Below are 18,098 nucleotides of genomic sequence, written 5' to 3' on the forward strand. Positions count from 1 at the left end.
CTTCTTGTTACTTTATTTGGTTTTAATGTTATTTTCTTGTGTTGGCATAAAACTTAAAGACCTATAAGCAGTGTTTGTGTGTTTTTACACATTCACAGTGTTGGGAAGCTCGTTATTGTATATTTATATTGCACATTTAGTTGCAGTTCTGGCTGAAGAATTGATGCCAACTTCTGATTATCTCAATTAATCAACTTTTAATAATCAAATAACAATCATAGATTAAAATTTGCATTAAATGTTTCTGATTGGAGGGGTCACGTGATGCAGCTGAGCTAGAAAGACGCACATCTGTGGGCTCTCCAAGATTCATCTTTAAACACTCTCTTAAGTCTTTGTCATGCCAACATTTATTATATATTCTTATTTATAAGATGCACAATGGACTTAAGATCCAAAAACAAGCAAGCTAATTCAACATATGTGCATTTCTCGTCGTGCGAAGAGGAAAAACAGCAAGAGGCTAACATTAGCAAGATGGCGCAGGGTCAGGGGCAACCTATCGGGGAAAACGCTCTCATACTTCAAGAGATACGTAGCGGAAATCAAGCCCTCTCCACTAAGCTAGACACCAAAACTGCAGAGATTAACGAGTCCATACTGGAATTAAAAACTATACTTGACAGCCTGACATCCCGCGTCACTGAAGCGGAGGAGCGTATTGGGACGGCGGAGGACCAGCTCACCGTACTGGACTCGCGGGTGGAAAAGTTAACGAAAGACAATGAGCTTTTGATGGAGAAAGTTGAGTCACTCGAGAATTACAGCAGACGCAATAATATCCGTGTCCTTAATGTACGTGAGGGCTGTGAGGGGAATGACCCGGTTACGTTTTTTGCCAACTGGTTGCCGACTGTTTTGGGACAAGAACATTTTCCCGAACCGCTTATAATAGAGCGAGCGCACCGGACGTTCGGACCAAGACCACCCGCGGAGGAGAGGCCGAGAGCCGTGTTGATACGCCTGCTGAAATACCAGGACCGGGAGAGGATACTCCGCACGGCCGCAAAGCTATCCAGGGAAAACAACGGCTCCATAATGTACGAGAATACGCCGGTGATGTTCTTCCCTGATCTGAGCGCTAACCTGGTGAAGCGTCGAAAGGAATACGACCGCGTGAAGAAAGAGCTGAGATCCAGGGATGTCCAGTTTGCCTTACTCTATCCTGCTACTCTGCGAATAACACTTCCAGACGGAAAAAGAAAAGTCTTTAAAACACCAAAAGAAGCAGCAACGTTTGTGAAAGACTACGTATGGGAGAACTAAAGAGAGGTGTTGACGAGTTACGTGACATATTTTTTCACTCATGGTGCAACATGTAAGTTACCTCTGTTATATTTTGTCCGCTTGACTGATTTTCTTAGAGAAATTGTAATGGCAGTCATTATTATTTAACATTTAATTTGAGAGTGTTTATACTATATTTTATATTATTTACTAGAGGCCCCACAGGGGACAAGAGACTTTGGACTTGACTTAGTTTTGTTGTTCACGAATACAAGACCATTCCAGATGAAGGGAGATGTGCCACATGTTCTGGGGTTGGCGCTGTGGGATTGTGTTTCTGTTTTTGGGGTATTTTACTTTTTGTTTTTTGTTTGGGTGCTCCATTTATATTTTACACAGTGTAGTTCAGGTACTTACTGTAATAATATGAGAGGTCAGGGTATGTTACCTAAAACGGAATTATTATGGATAGTGTGTTGAAATTTACCAGTTTTAATGTTAATGGGTTGAATGGGCCAATTAAAAGAAAAAGAGTCTTGACATATCTTAAAAAGTTACAAGTAGATATTGCTTTTCTACAAGAGACTCACCTCACTTCGCAAGAACATAAAAAATTAAAAAGAGAATGGGTAGGACAGGTAGTGTCGTCATCCTTTAATTCAAAGGCTAGAGGAGTGGCCATTTTGATAAATAAAAATACACCTCTGGAAATACTTGATACTGTCGTTGATCCCTCAGGACGTTATGTTTTTGTCAATTGTAGAATATTCTCAGAACAATGGTCACTCCTGAATTTATATGCACCAAACTATGATGATGATTTGTTCATGCAAGATATATTTTTAAAAGTTGCAGGGGGGCAACAAAATATACTTATAGGAGGTGATTTTAATTTTTGTTTAGATCCTACTCTGGACAAGTCGACTATGACCATTTCTAAGTCTAAAGCAGCTAAGACCACTCAAACATATATGAAGGACCTAAATTTAATAGACATTTGGAGGCAGATGCACCCTCAGACTCGGGATTATTCCTTTTATTCGAGCCCTCATAAGTCCCACACTAGAATTGATTTATTTTTATTGTCTACCCAGCTCTTTCACAGAGCATTAGATGCTGAATATTTATCTAGAACTTTGTCTGATCACTCACCATTAACCTTGTCCATTTTGTTACCAGATAAGCCCAAAACACCCTATAGGTGGCGTCTTAACCCCACTCTTCTTCAGAGAGCTGACTTCTGTGCATTCATAAGGGATCAGATAAAGTTGTTTTGTGAAACAAATTGTGCCTCCTCTCCCAATAGTTTTATTTTATGGGATACGTTAAAGGCCTATTTGAGGGGACAGATTATTTCTTATACTAAGGGTTTAAAAAAACAATACACAGAGGATATTGATAAGTTGGGAAAAGAAATTTTACTACTGGAAAAAGATTATCAAAGAAATGGTTCCTCAGACATATATCAATCTTTAGTTCAGAAAAAACTTCAATACAATACATTGAATACCTACCAAATAGAAAGAGCCATTTTAAGAACTAAACAGAAATTTTATGAATTGGGAGAGAAGGCACATAAAATTTTGTCTTGGCAACTGAAGGCAGAGGAAAGCTCTAGGACTATCAATGCCATCCGAACTGGAGCAGGCCCTATCTCATATAACCCAACAGAAATAAATGATACATTTAGACACTTCTATTCAAATTTGTACAAATCAGAATTACCCAGTGATTTAACACATATTGATAACTTTCTGTCTACAATCAAATTACAAAATGTTAGTGAAGAGGACCGGGGAAATCTTGACCTTCCCTTTACTCAGGCAGAAATTATAAAAGCTCTAAGCTCGCTTCATTCCAATAAATCCCCGGGAGAGGATGGGTTTCCCCCTGAATTTTATAAAGAGTTTAAAGATTTACTTACCCCAATGCTTATGGATGTAATTAACCTCGCGTCGAAGACACATACGCTTCCTGAATCTTTCTCAAGTGCCATAATCACAGTTATATTTAAAAAAGGTAAAGATCCGTTAAAATGTGCATCTTATAGGCCCATCTCATTATTGAATTCAGACTATAAATTGATTTCTAAAGTATTAGCTAATAGACTTAGTCTAATTTTACCCAAAATAATTAACCCGGATCAGACTGGCTTTATTCAGAAACGTTTATCTGCCAATAATTTAAGTAGATTCTTTAATATTATCCATTTAGCAAAATCGAGACCTGATCACTCGGTGGCTGTGGCCTTAGACGCAGAGAAAGCCTTCGATAGGCTGGAATGGCCCTACTTATTTAAAGTGTTAGCTAAATTTGGTTTTGGACAAGTATTTATTAACTGGGTGAAAACCCTATACCATAATCCAAGAGCAAGGATTACTACTAATGGGCAAATTTCGTCACCATTTTCCCTAGATAGATCAAGTAGACAAGGATGTCCATTGTCCCCAAGTCTGTTTGCCTTAGCCATTGAGCCTCTGGCGGAGGCAATCAGGAGGGACCCTGACATAAAGGGCTTTAAGGTTGGTCAGACAATACATAAAATAAATTTATTGGCCGATGATGTTCTCTTATATTTAACGGACCCTTCCCACTCTCTATCTCGACTCCAGGAGTTATTGGACATATATGGCACTGTTTCGGGATATAGAGTAAACTATGACAAAAGTGAAATAATTCCATTAACAACATTTAACTATTCTGTGTATCAAAATGCATCTGTGTTCAAATGGGCCCCAACTGGAATAAAATACCTTGGTATAGTTGTGGACAATGACTTAAAAAATCTTTATACATTGAATTATATTCCGCTGCTTAAAAAAATTGAGGATGATCTACACAAATGGATTAGCCTTCCTCTTACTTTAATTGGTAGGATTAACTGCATTAAAATGAACATCTTACCGAGGTTGCAGTACCTCTTTCAATCAATACCTATTTCATTACCCCAAACCTTTTTTAAAACCCTTAATAAAAATGTTAGACAGTTCATTTGGAATAATAAGGTACCAAGAGTATCTCTGGAGAAGTTGACTTGGGACTATAAGTCAGGAGGACTTCAACTACCCAACTTTAGAAAATATTATCTTGCAGCCCAAATGCGATTTCTTTTGTCTTTGTTTGAGGAGGATATGACTCCATCTTGGGTTTATATTGCATTTCATTCTTTGAAAGACAGTTTTTTCAGTGATTTTGTTTACAAATATAACTACCGAATTTTAAAAAAAAAGACTGATAATCCAATTTTATTACATCTCATTAAGCTTTGGTATGACGCACATAAAAACATTGGTAAGGAGATGGGACTGTCACCAAAATCACCTTTAAAGCAAAATGGACTTATCCCCCTGACTGTAAACAACAAGATCCTGGAATCATGGCATCATAATGGAATTCGTAAATTGGAGAACTGTTATCAGAATGGACTTTTCATGACGTTTGAACAATTAAGAACAAAATACAATTTGTCGAACAATACTTTCTTTTGTTATCTTCAACTGCGGTCATTTCTGAGAAGCAACTTGAATAGTATGGCTTTACCTAAACTCACTAAACTGGAAGAGTTGATATATGATAATGGACCATATAAATTTATTTCTAAAGTCTACTCTTTGTTAATATCTGAATGTTCTAAACCGACTTTGTATAGGTCTAAGGAAAGGTGGGAGTCAGACTTAAATATCACAATTGAAAACCAACTTTGGTCAGAGCTGTGTCAAGACAGCTTATCTGCTACTATTAATGCACGGTACAGGCTTGTCCACTATAATTTCCTTCATCAGCTCTACTTGACTCCAGAGAAAATTCATAAGTCTAAACCCGATTTATCCGATACATGTTTTCGATGTGCTACAGATGTGGGTTCTTTCCTACACTGTACTTGGTCATGTGTTAAGGTGAGAAATTTCTGGATTGACTTTTGTGATGTCTTGACTAAAATTGTTCAAATTTCATTACCTGTTGATCCAGAACTTTGCTTACTGGGGAGCTTTATGAACATTGATAAACCACTTCACAAATTTCAAATCAAATTTTTGGACATAGCCCTGGCAGTGGCCAGAAAGTGTATTGCTGTCACATGGAAATCTGACTCCCCTTTGTCCATAACTAAATGGTATTTAGAAATGAATAACTGTGTGCCTTTAGAAAAGATAACATACAGTCTCAGAAAGGGATACAACACCTTTATTCAAATCTGGCAGCCCTATCTTGATTACATGGATACTGTGATATTGGAATGTGACTGACCTCAAAGTATTGTACTGTATTGTAAAACTACTTAAGATATTGGAGCATCCTTTTGGGAATGTGGGTGGGGGGTTCTTTGTTTGTCTGTTTGATCTTGTTTTTGTAAAATTAAAAATGAAAATAAAGTATTCCAAAAAAAAAATAAATGTTTCTGATTTTTGGTGGACATTTGTGATAAATCTGGATGAAAACTGAGCCGTTGACTGGTATTTAAAATTATTCCCACTGTTTGAATGACACGTTTTTAAGTGATGAGACGAGGCGATGAGGGTCAAAATTATGTCTTGTCTTACATAAATGTTTTCATTGTTTAGTTCGAGAGATCCAAAAGACCAGAAGCTCCCAAAGAGTTAATAATCACAATTTCTGTTGTATTATATCCTTCTTTAAAATTATTAACTCTGATCAGGAGGAAAAAAACCCCACAAATCTAATCTGGAAATTAAATTAAACAACAACCAGGAACAGCTGATTATTTTAACATATAAAAACCAGGTTAACAGAGTCATCGCACATTAAATCAAGGAGGAAATAACACTAAACCAGGTCTCAGGAGTGTGTCTGGGTTAGCCAGTCAACCAACTGAAAATTGCTTTCACGTACAATCACACGCTGTGCTTAACATAACACACACACTGAGCTAGCTAGCTGATAGCTTGGAGAAATGCCTTTTAGCAGCTCTGCAGCGAACACACACTGTACAGTCAGACAGGAGGGTTAAGTTCAGCTTTTACCATCTAAACACACAAATATGATCCTTAAAAATGAATAAATGATCACATCTACACTCATGAGCTTCCATAAAGGTGTTTAGTTTGATGTTTGTATGATATCTGAAACATAAAGACGAGTCAGACTCCTCCTCATCCTCCATTAAAACCTGCTGGTCTACTCCACTGAGAAACATCTGAGGCTGAACAAACAGAATCTTTCATCAGCCGCTCGCGGCGCTCACAGACTCTTTAATCAGCGTAAACAGTTTAGTTCAAGTCCTGATGGAGAAACTGTGGAGGGGCTCAGATGTGAACCAGAGTTCATCCATCGGACCCCGAGGAGGCTTCATCCTTCATCAGACCTGTTTCCACCAATCTTCAGTCCAGTTCTTGTGTCATGTGATATTCCTCAGCCTTTTTTTTTATTGTTTCCCTTCCTTAAGAAGGGACTTGACAGCCACGTTTCCATGGAGACCATTTCTAATAAAGCTTCGGCCAACGGTAGATGGATCAGCTGAAATCCAGATGCATCTCTCAGGTCCTGGTTCAGGTCTTTCCTGGATTTGTTCCTATTTCTTTGAGCCTTTCAGATCCTGTTCATCTGCTGTAGGTCGTTTTTTTAGTCCTGATTTTTAGTCTGTGATTCTGTCTGTCTATTCTATTTTGTCCTCCACGTGTCCAGTTTCTGCCAACATGCTGAGATATGCCAAGTTTCCAGCTCTTTGGGAATCACCTCTGTCTGTCAGACTGTCTGATCTTTGCTGGTTTTCTTAGGAGACACTAAAGAAAGAGCCTAAAGACCCTATTTAAAACTGGTTATTTGCTATTATGTGTTGACACTGGTTTATTAGAATCAGACAGGTTGCAAAGCCAGATGCTGGATTGGTGAAAAAAGGACAAGTCGATGAGGGATGAAGGGAAGGAGAATACAGCCTAACTAGCAGGAAGGGAAGGAAGACAATAGGACACAAGTGAAGAAAATTAGGCCGGGATGGAAGGGAATCTAACCAGGACGTTTGGATGACAAGCATTTTAAAATAAAACATCCTTTCAAAGACTAAAATCCATCCCTTCAGTTATGAGCCTTTTCTATGATTAAATGATTCATAGGTCGGAGTTAAGTGGCTTAACAAACAAAAACTACACCCCTATAAAATGATCAGCTACAAGAACTGGACTGAAAATAAGTGAAAAAGCAGACGAAGTCTCCTGAAACAGAAACATGGATAGGCCTCTATCTTTTCTCCTCTGCAGTGTTTTCACTGCATGAGCTGCTCTCTGTCTAATCTACACAAATGCCTTAAAAGACCCTGATGAAGCAGCAGCACAAACAGAAACTGAAAAGTAGAGACAAGAATAGAATCTGATTTCCACACCTGTCCAGAACAAACGAATCAGCTGCTCCAGCTGTTCCTGATCACTGCAACACACTCCTCTCACATCCCACCATCTTCATCTGCCGAGCTGCTCGTCCACCAGATCAATTCACGCTCTAAATTCATCCCAGCAGATAACCCTTCTGAATCTGACGAGGATCTGACTGGAATATTAACGCAGTTTGGTTTGTTTACTGATCAGACAATTTCTCTTCACTGTTTCCTCTCATATTAAATCAAACCTGCAAAACTAAGCAAGAAAAAACGCATGAAAACCACATTCAAAATCCCACTGACCGTCACAGATTTACTAAATGTAGCGGTGAACATGAAAATATTGTTAAGTTTCGTTGACTTGCTCTAGTAGAGTAGATATTGGTAGACATGTCCCATAAGCTTTAGTTGTTCTCAAACTAAAAACAACATATTAGAGTCTGAGCAAAACGGTCTTTTAAAACGTGTTAACATGTCTGACTGAAATCGTGATATTCCAGTTTCTAAAAGTCAAACCAACTACTCAGTTACTGCAGCTGAGACTCAGATAGCGCGCAGACAGGAAGTCAGACTTTTTCATCATGAACGACCAGTTTATCCTGGAAGTGGAGAATCGTGGGCGCTCCCCATTTGACACGCCCCCGCCGTGGAGGTCAGAACGCCACCGTGATGCAGCCGGAAAAGTCCGGTGTTACTTTTACACCCCTCAAAAGCACAAATCCGTCCCATTGCCACAATATCTTCTCAAAAGTTCTGTAAAAGTCAAAAAGTCTGAAACTAGTGAATCTACGTCAGATAACAAGTTCACATCCGTACACATGCGCCGTGGGCCTGGCTTCTATGCCTGCACGGCGAGGACCTGCCTTTCTTGCATCTGAAGGGGTCTGAGTTTTTCATTTTCTCGTGACGTAGAGGAGCACAAAGTACAGCACTACATTACGTTTAAGTGTGAAAACAAAAACTAGTTTTACCCAAATTTTTTAAATAATTTTTGATCCACAAAATCCCGAATAACCCCTTTACACTAAGTCAAAGCAATACGTGGATGTGTCAGCTAACTTGAAGATAAATAAAGATGAAAATGATATTACTGTGTTCGGACACAAAGTTGAGGGTCCAAAGATGCAAAGCAATGCTAAAAATAAAGAATAAATCCAGAAACTTTGGTGTCATTTTGGACTGAGCAAAATTTTAACAACCAAATTACAGCAGGAATCAAATCAAGCTTTTACCACCCGGAGAAAAGATGATGATGATTTAGAAAACTGAACCAGGTCTCAACTGAACCACGTCCTCATAAAAACAAAGAAAGATATAAAGATATCACTGGCTTCCTGTGAGACAATGGATTGATTTTAAAACCGGATTGGCTCTGAATCTGCTGACACCACTAAGACTTCTAAGATCTTCTAAATCAAGTTTGTTTTCCATCCTGAAAGTTCAAACTATTTTGTTTTTCTGCTCCTGAAATAAGAAAAAAAAAACACCAGAAAATCTGATGTCTGGTCCAAACCTGAGTTTTGGTAAATCAGGTCCCAAAACATTTCATTAAGATAGAGAGTTTTTCCTTTTCCATGTATTTTCTTGCATGTACAATGATGATGAATTTCCCATTTGCGTCTGTTTGTATCGTATGTAACACAGTGTATATATTCTACAACAAACTGGGTCGCCTCATGCATGAAATGTGCTGTATAAATAAATTTGGATTGCCTTACATTTGTTACTGTAAGTGTAATAAAACCTTCAGTGCAAATTCAAAACCTTAATAAAACCATTATAACACGACGTGAATGAACCACGCCCTGCCACCTTCTAAAAATGGGTACAGCTACAGCCGGATCTCCAGGCACCGACTTGTCGTGTTACTAAAATCACTGAGGTTCAAATTATTTTTACAACAAACTGAATTTATCCACACACAGATGATAAAAAACTGAGACACTTTCCAGCTCACCTCCGACCCTGAGCTGCTGTTTTTGTTCTTGTCGTTATTTAAAGACATAAATAAATCATCTAAAATGACAGCAGTGGCATCTGTGATTTTATTGCCCTGGAAATGTGGCCGGGGATCAAATACGAGTAAAATAAACTCTGATGAGGCTCATAAGAGAATAAATGATGATCTTTGATAAAGAAGTGACTCTGCGGCTGATGAGAGGAAGGAAATGTTCTTTTATTCATGAAAAGTTGTGACGGTGAAAACAAATGCTGGGTCAGAAACCAGAGTAAAACAACATGCTCAACCTGGAATTAGTGTGTCTGTGTTTTCCCACATTTTCCACATTCCTCTCCGCAGTAAACACTTCCTCCCTTTTCATTACCCACAAGCCACCTGCCCCCCCCCCCCCCCCGGTCACCTGGATACCTGAGCATGTGTAACTGAGCAGCGACTTGCTAAAGACCTTCATCTATAATAAAAGACCACACACACACACACACACACACACACACACACACTTATCTTCATCCCAGAGGACAACATTTTAAACTGAAAACAGCTTTCTGTCCCATTTGACTGAATAAACACCCTCATGTCCTCATAAGATGACTTAAACACACTCCCGTTCTTCTCCAAGTGTCATAATCTGTTGATAAGCTTTCTCTCTGTCTCTCTCTCTCTTCAGTTCATCTCTATGGGACTCACTCAGTAGGTGTGTGTTGTACTTGCTGGTGTAGTAGTAAACGTCTTCGTAGCCTTCCTGGTAGTCGTCGTCTGCCCTGTACCTCCTCCCTCGCCTCCTCCTGCTCAGCAGTCGCAGCAGGGCCAGGAACCGCTCCATTCCCACCACCACAACTGGGTCCGAACTGGGCCAAACCGGGCCGGGCTAAGCTAACAGCAAGGCTGATGATGATTAAAGCAAATCCAAAGAGAGTATGAGATCAGGTTTCCTCCTCCTCCTCTTTCTCCTCCTTCTCTTCGCTTTTGCTTGCTGCTGCTGCACACACACACCTCTGGATATCTCACACACACACATGCATGCACATTAGCGAGCATGCAGCACACATACACACTCACACACTCGTTCTTTGTGTTCTCTCCTCTATCTGCAGCCTCCCTCTCCTCCTCTGTTCTCGTTTTCTTTCAGCTGTTGGTGCATCTAGCCAAGCTCAGCCAATCACAGGGCTGACAGCACACGCACGCACACACACACCGCTGCTCTATAACACACCACTCCTCCATCACAGCCCTCTTTTGTGTGCTTCCTCTCCTTCATTAGTTCCTTCCTTCCTTTGTTATCTTGACTTGCTGCTTCCATCCTTTTTCTTTCTTTTCATCCACATTCTCTTCTCCCACCTTCCTCGTCCTCCACCTCCTCATTCACACACTCTGATCTAGAGAGGGGGGAGGGGAGGGCTCTTCAGGCATGGAGTTGGTGTGTGTGAATTCCACAGAGTGGTCTGTAATTGCAGAAGAAGAGCGGCGTTTCGTGGCGAGTTCGTTCCTGTTTACCATGGTGACCTCACTCGCTCCCCTGTCAGGAGATGAGGAGGCAACACCTGAGCAGGTGATCATTAACAAACCTGATAAAGGTTTGGTTTAACCAGTGGATTACCAGCAGCTGGTCATCAGCTGACTGCAGGAATCAGACATTAAGTCAGACCACTTTATATTTCATGTTCAGAAAGCTTCCAGAACCAGGTCTGTGTATTCACATCAACTTTTTCAAGTTTCTAACACCAAGACATCTACGTGGAAAACATGAGGGAACAGAATGTAAAACACAAGGAGATGAACTACAAAATAAAACAGGAAACACGACTCACAGACAACCAAGAAGAGAAACTAAGGGACAGATTGGTACAGGGAATGAACAGGGGGGTATACTCAAACCAGAAACCACAGACAACATTAAACACTCAAATTTGTTTGTTCAGAGACAGTGTGATTTACATGAAGCCATGTCCACACAGAGACGAGATGAGGTGTATTAAGTTTTTATCGTATGAGTGTTTCATTCACATGGAACCAGAGTTTTGGGGGCCTGAAAACACTTTGCACCATTTCATTAATGAAGCATGTCTGAGAAATGCCACAGTGCAGATGGGTGGTCCTTATTTTGAAATAAATAAATAAAAATAAGTAATGAACTTTGGTTTTATCACATAAAAGGAGTCAGAATGTGTAATTTATGGTGAGAAGCAGCTAATGAAGCATAAAACTAAGAATGGTTTCAACAAGGGACGGGTGGGGGGTCCACAGCTTTTTGGTAGTTGCATGAAGGGGTCATCAGGGAAAACAGGCTGGGAACCACTGATCTATGACCTGCATGTCAAACTCAGGGCTTTAGGGTCGCACAGTTGTGACCAGCCAAGGGTCGATAAGTGCAAATTAACTGCTATGCTAACACTGTGCACATTTACTTATGTTCACTTCATACTGAAGTATGTCGCTTTCAAATGAAAGAATAAACTTCCAGTTCACATTATAATTACAATAATCCTGTGAGATATAATTTATTTTAATAAGAGCTGGCCCACACTAAAACTTCATACCGACATTCCTCTATTTACCTTCCAGGGCGCACAAGCAACCGAAAATTTGTCTGTTTAATTTTTTGGTCATACATACCTAAAATTTGTCAGGTCTAGGTGGAGGACTTTCACCTGCCGGTCTGTTCATTCCCTCTTGTACCAGAACTCAGGGAGGAATGACACTGTGATGGAGTCAATTAAAGCCAAACAAGATAAACTTTATTAACCCAGATGGAAGTTTGTGATACCGGCTGCTTAGACACCATAAAAACCTTCACACAATAAATAAATATAATAAAAAGATAAATTGATTAAATAAAATCACATGAAATTCACTAGAAAAGCACCAGTCCACTTTTATATGGCTCCAACCCGCTGATATCTGATTACTAAAATTGGATATCTGCTGATACCAAATCTGTTTACATGAACATTAATGTGATTATCATATTGTTGTTGTTATATTCTCATCCGACTGACCTTTTCATTTATAGAGATGTAAAGTTATTTATGCTTTTATACTTTGCCAGGGCTACTCAGTTCGGTCCTATGAGGGCCACAATCCAGCAGGTTTTCCACGTATACCTGCATCAACACACCTCAGTCAAATTAATGAGTCATTGTGTAAAACCTGATAGGCTGTTAGATCCATTTAATTTGAATCAGATGTGTTGAAGCAGGAATACATGGAAACCCTGCTGGTCTGCAGCCCTCGTAGGACTGAAGTGAGTAGCCGTGGTGCAAAAACAATGCTCTGTAAATGCTGTTTATGTTTTGGAAGTCTGGCCAGGTGAGTACCTCCTGCATGTTTAACAGCTGCAGGCCAGTTAACTGGACCACTGTATTTGTCCCAGCATACATTTGAGAGTTGGGCTCCTTCCAGTTAACACATCACATCACAGACTATTGAGGAACAATTTCTTCCAGCTATCAGAAGAAGAAGAAGGAGAAGGCAGTTTGAGTTTAGATGCAGGAGAAACTTGACCCTTAACCAAATTATCTGGGTGTGTCAGTCTAACTTTGAGAGCTTCTGGCTTCATGGCGTGTTGCTTAAAATAACCTGTATGTGTGTGTTTTAAAGGTCCAGATTTGTTCTGACAAAGATAAATAATTCAGTTTTTTTTATCTTTATATAAAGATGCTGAATGAAGAGTCAGAAAGAGGTGGTGTGATGTCTGAAGACGATTGTTGGGGTAAATTACATCTAGGACAGAGAATTCCTTGTCTGGAACAAAATGCCTGGTTCATGTCAGTGGTCAGAGGAGAGTGGGCAGACTGGTTGGAGATGATAGAAAGGCAACAGGAAGTCCAGTAAGCACTGGTTCCAACCAAGGTCTGCAGAACATCATCTCTGAACACGACCAACCTTGAAGCAGATGGGCTACAGCAGCAGAAGACCACCCCGGGTGCCTCCTGTCAGCTAAGAACAGGAAACTGAGGCTACAATTCACACACACTCACCAACACTGGACAATAGAAGATGGAGAAACGTTGCTGGTCTGATGAGTCTCCATTTCAGCTCCACATTCAGATGCTAGGTTCAGAATTTGGTGGAAACATCATGAAAACATGGATCCATCCTGCCTTGGATCAGTGCTTCAGGCTGCTGGTGGTGTAATGGTGAAGAGCATATTGTTTTGGCCCACTTTGGGCCCCTTAGTACCAACGTGGCCTGGTTTAACCAGCACAGCCTACCTGAGTATTGTTGCTGACCATGTCCATCCCTTTATGACCACGGTGTAGCATCTTCTGATGCTACTTCCAGCAGGATAATGCACCATGTCACAAAGCTCAGATCATCTCCACCTGCTTTCTAGAACATGACGATGAGTTTACTGGACTCCAACGGCCTCCACAGTCACCAGATCTCAGTCCAGTAGAGCAGCTTTGGGATGTGGTGGAACGGGAGATTCTCATCATGGATGCAGCCGACAAACCTGCAGCAACTGTGTGATGCTGTCATGTCAATATGAAGAAAACCTCTGAGGAATGTTTCCAACACCTGCTTCCATCTATCACACCAAGAATTAAGGCAGTTCTGGAGGAAAAAGGTGTCCAACCCAGTACTAACAAGGTGGACCTGATAAAGTGAGACATACTGCACTTTTAATATTTCTCTATCATCCCACCTTTATCTACTGACAATATCAAACAAGACTCATCTCTAAACTGAATGCAGCCTTTCTTAATACACCCATACTTGTCCTATTCCAAGTTACAGTGCTTTTCCTCATAAAGCATGATCTAAGTATAAAAACATTTAATGCCTAACTTTTTATTTCCAGCAGAAGAACAAGCTCCAGAATTAATTTCAAACCCTCCATCCCTCCCCTCATCCTCCCTTCATCAGCAGCAGCCGAGCTGCTCGACCGCTGGACCGAGCAAAGCTGACGGCTGCAGTCTGACGCAGTGGAGGTGATCTGCTGAGATAAGGCTGCTGGGTCAGACTGAGGAACACCTGGAAACACTGTCAGCGGTATACACTGCTAGATTTACCACCATAATCTGGTCAGAACAGCATATTAACCTGGTAAATATGATCACTGGCAGATGTTTGAATACTGATGCGAGGGTTTGATTGGATTAATTCCAACTGATGCAGAATGATAAAACACACCTGTATCACTCTGACTCGGTACTGATACAGTTTTTTGTTCAGTCTTGTAAATTTAATTCAACTTAGCTGAATCTAATGAACTGATTTCATATTTTAAGTCTCTTTATTTTTTTTTTTTCTTTTGATTGTACGTGATGATCTGGTTGTACATCAGCCAAACGATTCATTAAGAACAAAACTTTGAATCCACCTCTTAGTTCTAACTGGAGCCGTTCTTACCTCATTAATGATGAATAAAATAATACAAATGTGACAGATTTTGGGGCAAAGCTGCATCATGTCTGGCTCTAATAGGCCCCCTGTGTGTTTGGCTGATAACGAGGCTTTGGAGGGCTGCGAGTCGCTCCCATGTGGTGCATAAAATACCCAAAAGACCTAACTATCAGCCTTCAAGTGAACCAAAGTGGAGCACAAGGAGAGCTTTTCAGTGTCTGATGGATGGAAGATAGCTGACCGAGGTACTATTCAGAAAATTATAAATAGAAAACGACTATGTTAATAAAAATAAATGAACAAATTTAATTATATTTTAAAAACTAAAACAAAATTGTTTTCAATCAGCCCATGTGTCGACAAACAGCAAGTAAAACAAAGAGAATTTAAAGATGATAAATAAAACACAGAAGATCATTTAACATAAACATTAAAGACAAACTAAAAAATGTGCAAAACAATAAAAATATTTAAATGAATAGTTTAAATACAAATGTTGCATACAATGGTTTTTTTATTGACTCAGTTGGTTTTACTATTTCTAAAAGAGTGATAAAATAAACTAAATAGTAAAGAAAGATTTAGCTGAAAAATCTAAATACAAATATAAAAGCTTATTTGTTTTTTATTTCTTATATAAATTACATAAAGAAATATAAAAATTAAATACAAATACATTTTTTAAAATAATTATATACATTACGATTTCCTCAGTGATTAATTAAGTATAACATATTTTGTATATAATGTTTATTAAATTTTCATTTATTTGATTAAATTTCATGAATAAAAAAATTAATGGCTCAACGATGTTAGAACAAAATAAACAAAACCGAAGAGATAGAAAAAATATCATTTGATCAAATGAAAATATAATTAAAAATACTTTATTTATTTATTTAAAAAGGATTTTAATAATTCTGTGTAAAAATATTTAAGTAAAATTTCCTGAAGTCGCTTAAATATATATATATATATGTATATATATATATATATGTATATATATATATATATATGTATATATATATATATATATATATATATACATATATGTATATATATATATATATATATATGTATATATATATATATATATATATATATACATATATGTATATATATATATATGTATATATATATATATATATATATATATATATATATATATATATATATATATAGATATAGATATAGATATATATAAGGTTAATTTCGTTAAAAACAAAAATGTACAAACTCAACACAGAATAAGAATTAATATTAAATCAGAATAATTGGCCCATCTGTGCAAATGAAGGAAGCTCATCTCTGATCTGAGCAGCTTCCAGTTGAACCAGTTTGCTGAGGAAAAGCCAAACTGGAGATGAGAGTCGACAGATCAGAGGATGTGATAACCACATAGAGAAGATTAGGCAGGTTTCTGTCTGAGTGTTTCAAATTTGATCTGAGATAAAACCTCCTCATGGCAGCCGTCTGTAACCATTTAACCGAGAATCCGACCAGAGAGATTCCTGATGGTTTCAGTCAGACTACAGAGGAGAGGAAGGCGAGCGGGCGGCATGCCTCATTCCTGATTAAACAGGTATTAAACTGAACATATGGCGGCACGACGCTGCTTAGATATAAAACCAACTACAGAACCTCCAGAGACGAGTCCTGGTGTCTAATTACAAGTACATTGAATAAAATTTGAAAAGAAATATTTTTATTTTTAAGCCTTCAGTCCAAAGTGTGTGCATGTCAAAAAATCTCTGATTTGGTTTTGGTTTAACCCTCGGTTGGTTTAATTTACCACCCGATTTCAACCTTAAGGACAAAAATGTCAACTTCTTCAAAGCTGCTATAAAAAAAACTTTGTTTTGTTTGTTGTTTGTTTTTTTCTGTATAAGTCTATTAAATGTTTTTTTGTATTTTAACACTTTCAATGCCAGTTTGATGACTTGATAAAAATTAGATTTAAGAAAATTTTATATTTTCCAAAGATAACATTTTTGGGTGGCTGGGGGATTTCTTCTTTTTTCATCTGTCATGGACATGTCAATGATTACCCAAAATATTGACCTTGATGCATGAATGATTTCTGTGTAGCAACAGTTTTCAAATTTACGACGTTCTAGCTTTTTAGATGAAAGCTATTCATCGACTTCAGTTCTAAGACTAAAAATAAAAAGAAGGATGTTAATCCTTTAAATATCCATTTTTTAAAATACATTAATCATTTTTGTCCTTAATGGCTCAGGAGGGTAATACATTTTAAAGTTGATGCTACACAAACATTAACAATGCTTCAGATTCATCATTTTGTCTAATCTTTGACATGTCCATGACAGATTTAAAAAAAATCCACCAGCCACACAAATTTAGTTTAATGGAAAATTGGAAAAACAAAGATGCAATGATACACTTTTTAGGGTTCGGATCCAATTCCAACGTCTGAAATTGAATTTTGCCCAATATTGATATTTTACGATACTAAGTCAGTTTCCGTAAACAGTATTGTGATTATGATCATTATTGTTGTTGTTGGTACAGTGTAAGATGTTATTAGGATGCAGTAAACCACACATCCCGTCTTAAAGTGTAACTACACCCCCTACTTTTTGCGTAACTCCACCCGCTGCCAAATTTTGAAAAATGTTCTGTCACCAGATGAGGATCAGCAGGTAAAGAATAAAGTTCGGTGCTACTTTTACACCCCTCAAAAAACACAAATCCGTCCCATTTCAGGAATATTTAATCAAAAACTCTGAAAGAATGGAAGTCTGAAACCAGCAAATCAACACCATATAAGTTCACATCCATTCACATGCGTTGGTGGGCGTGGTTTTCTATGCCTGCTATGCAAGGACCCTCTTTTTGCATCTGGAGGGAGGGTTTTTTTTTTTTTTTAAATATTGTGTCATACATGCTACAGTTAATTAAGAGATTTATGCAAAAAAACCTGAAAAAAATCTGTTAAAATTTTATAGCAGGTTTTTGGAGGTGGCTAATTTGGACATGAATGATTCAAGAGCGTAGTAAAATTTTCTGCTGACCTGTTAGGAAAATTAAAAGTTGAATTTTAAAGAGTTTCAGGAGCGAGACTGTGTAAGAAAATTTGTATTTACACCAGCACTGCCAACATACTAGCCAAATAAAAAGGAAGGATGGACACAAACTTTCACAGTGATGTATGAGGATTAACCCTCTGAGATCGAGGGACGTGACAGTGTCTCCAAATCGCATAGCCACAGT

General features: G+C 38.4%; 1 protein-coding gene across 2 annotated transcripts in view; it reads right to left on the reverse strand.

The window, feature by feature from the left end:
- grip1 (glutamate receptor interacting protein 1) overlaps window positions 1–18,098 on the reverse strand; it is a 93,056-nt gene that overhangs the window by 56,939 nt on the left and 18,019 nt on the right. Inside the window, exon 1 of one of the 2 annotated variants that reach the window (XM_041977053.1) lies at window positions 10,206–10,426. The exons of the other annotated variant lie outside the window; for it this stretch is intronic. Coding sequence (XP_041832987.1) covers window positions 10,206–10,341 — 136 coding nt within the window. The 5' untranslated portion in view covers window positions 10,342–10,426. Of the gene's footprint in view, window positions 1–10,205; window positions 10,427–18,098 lie in introns of those variants that run through there. 2 annotated transcript variants of the gene reach the window in all.

This window comes from Melanotaenia boesemani, chromosome 23, assembly GCF_017639745.1.
Source record: "Melanotaenia boesemani isolate fMelBoe1 chromosome 23, fMelBoe1.pri, whole genome shotgun sequence".
Lineage (NCBI taxonomy): Eukaryota > Metazoa > Chordata > Actinopteri > Atheriniformes > Melanotaeniidae > Melanotaenia > Melanotaenia boesemani.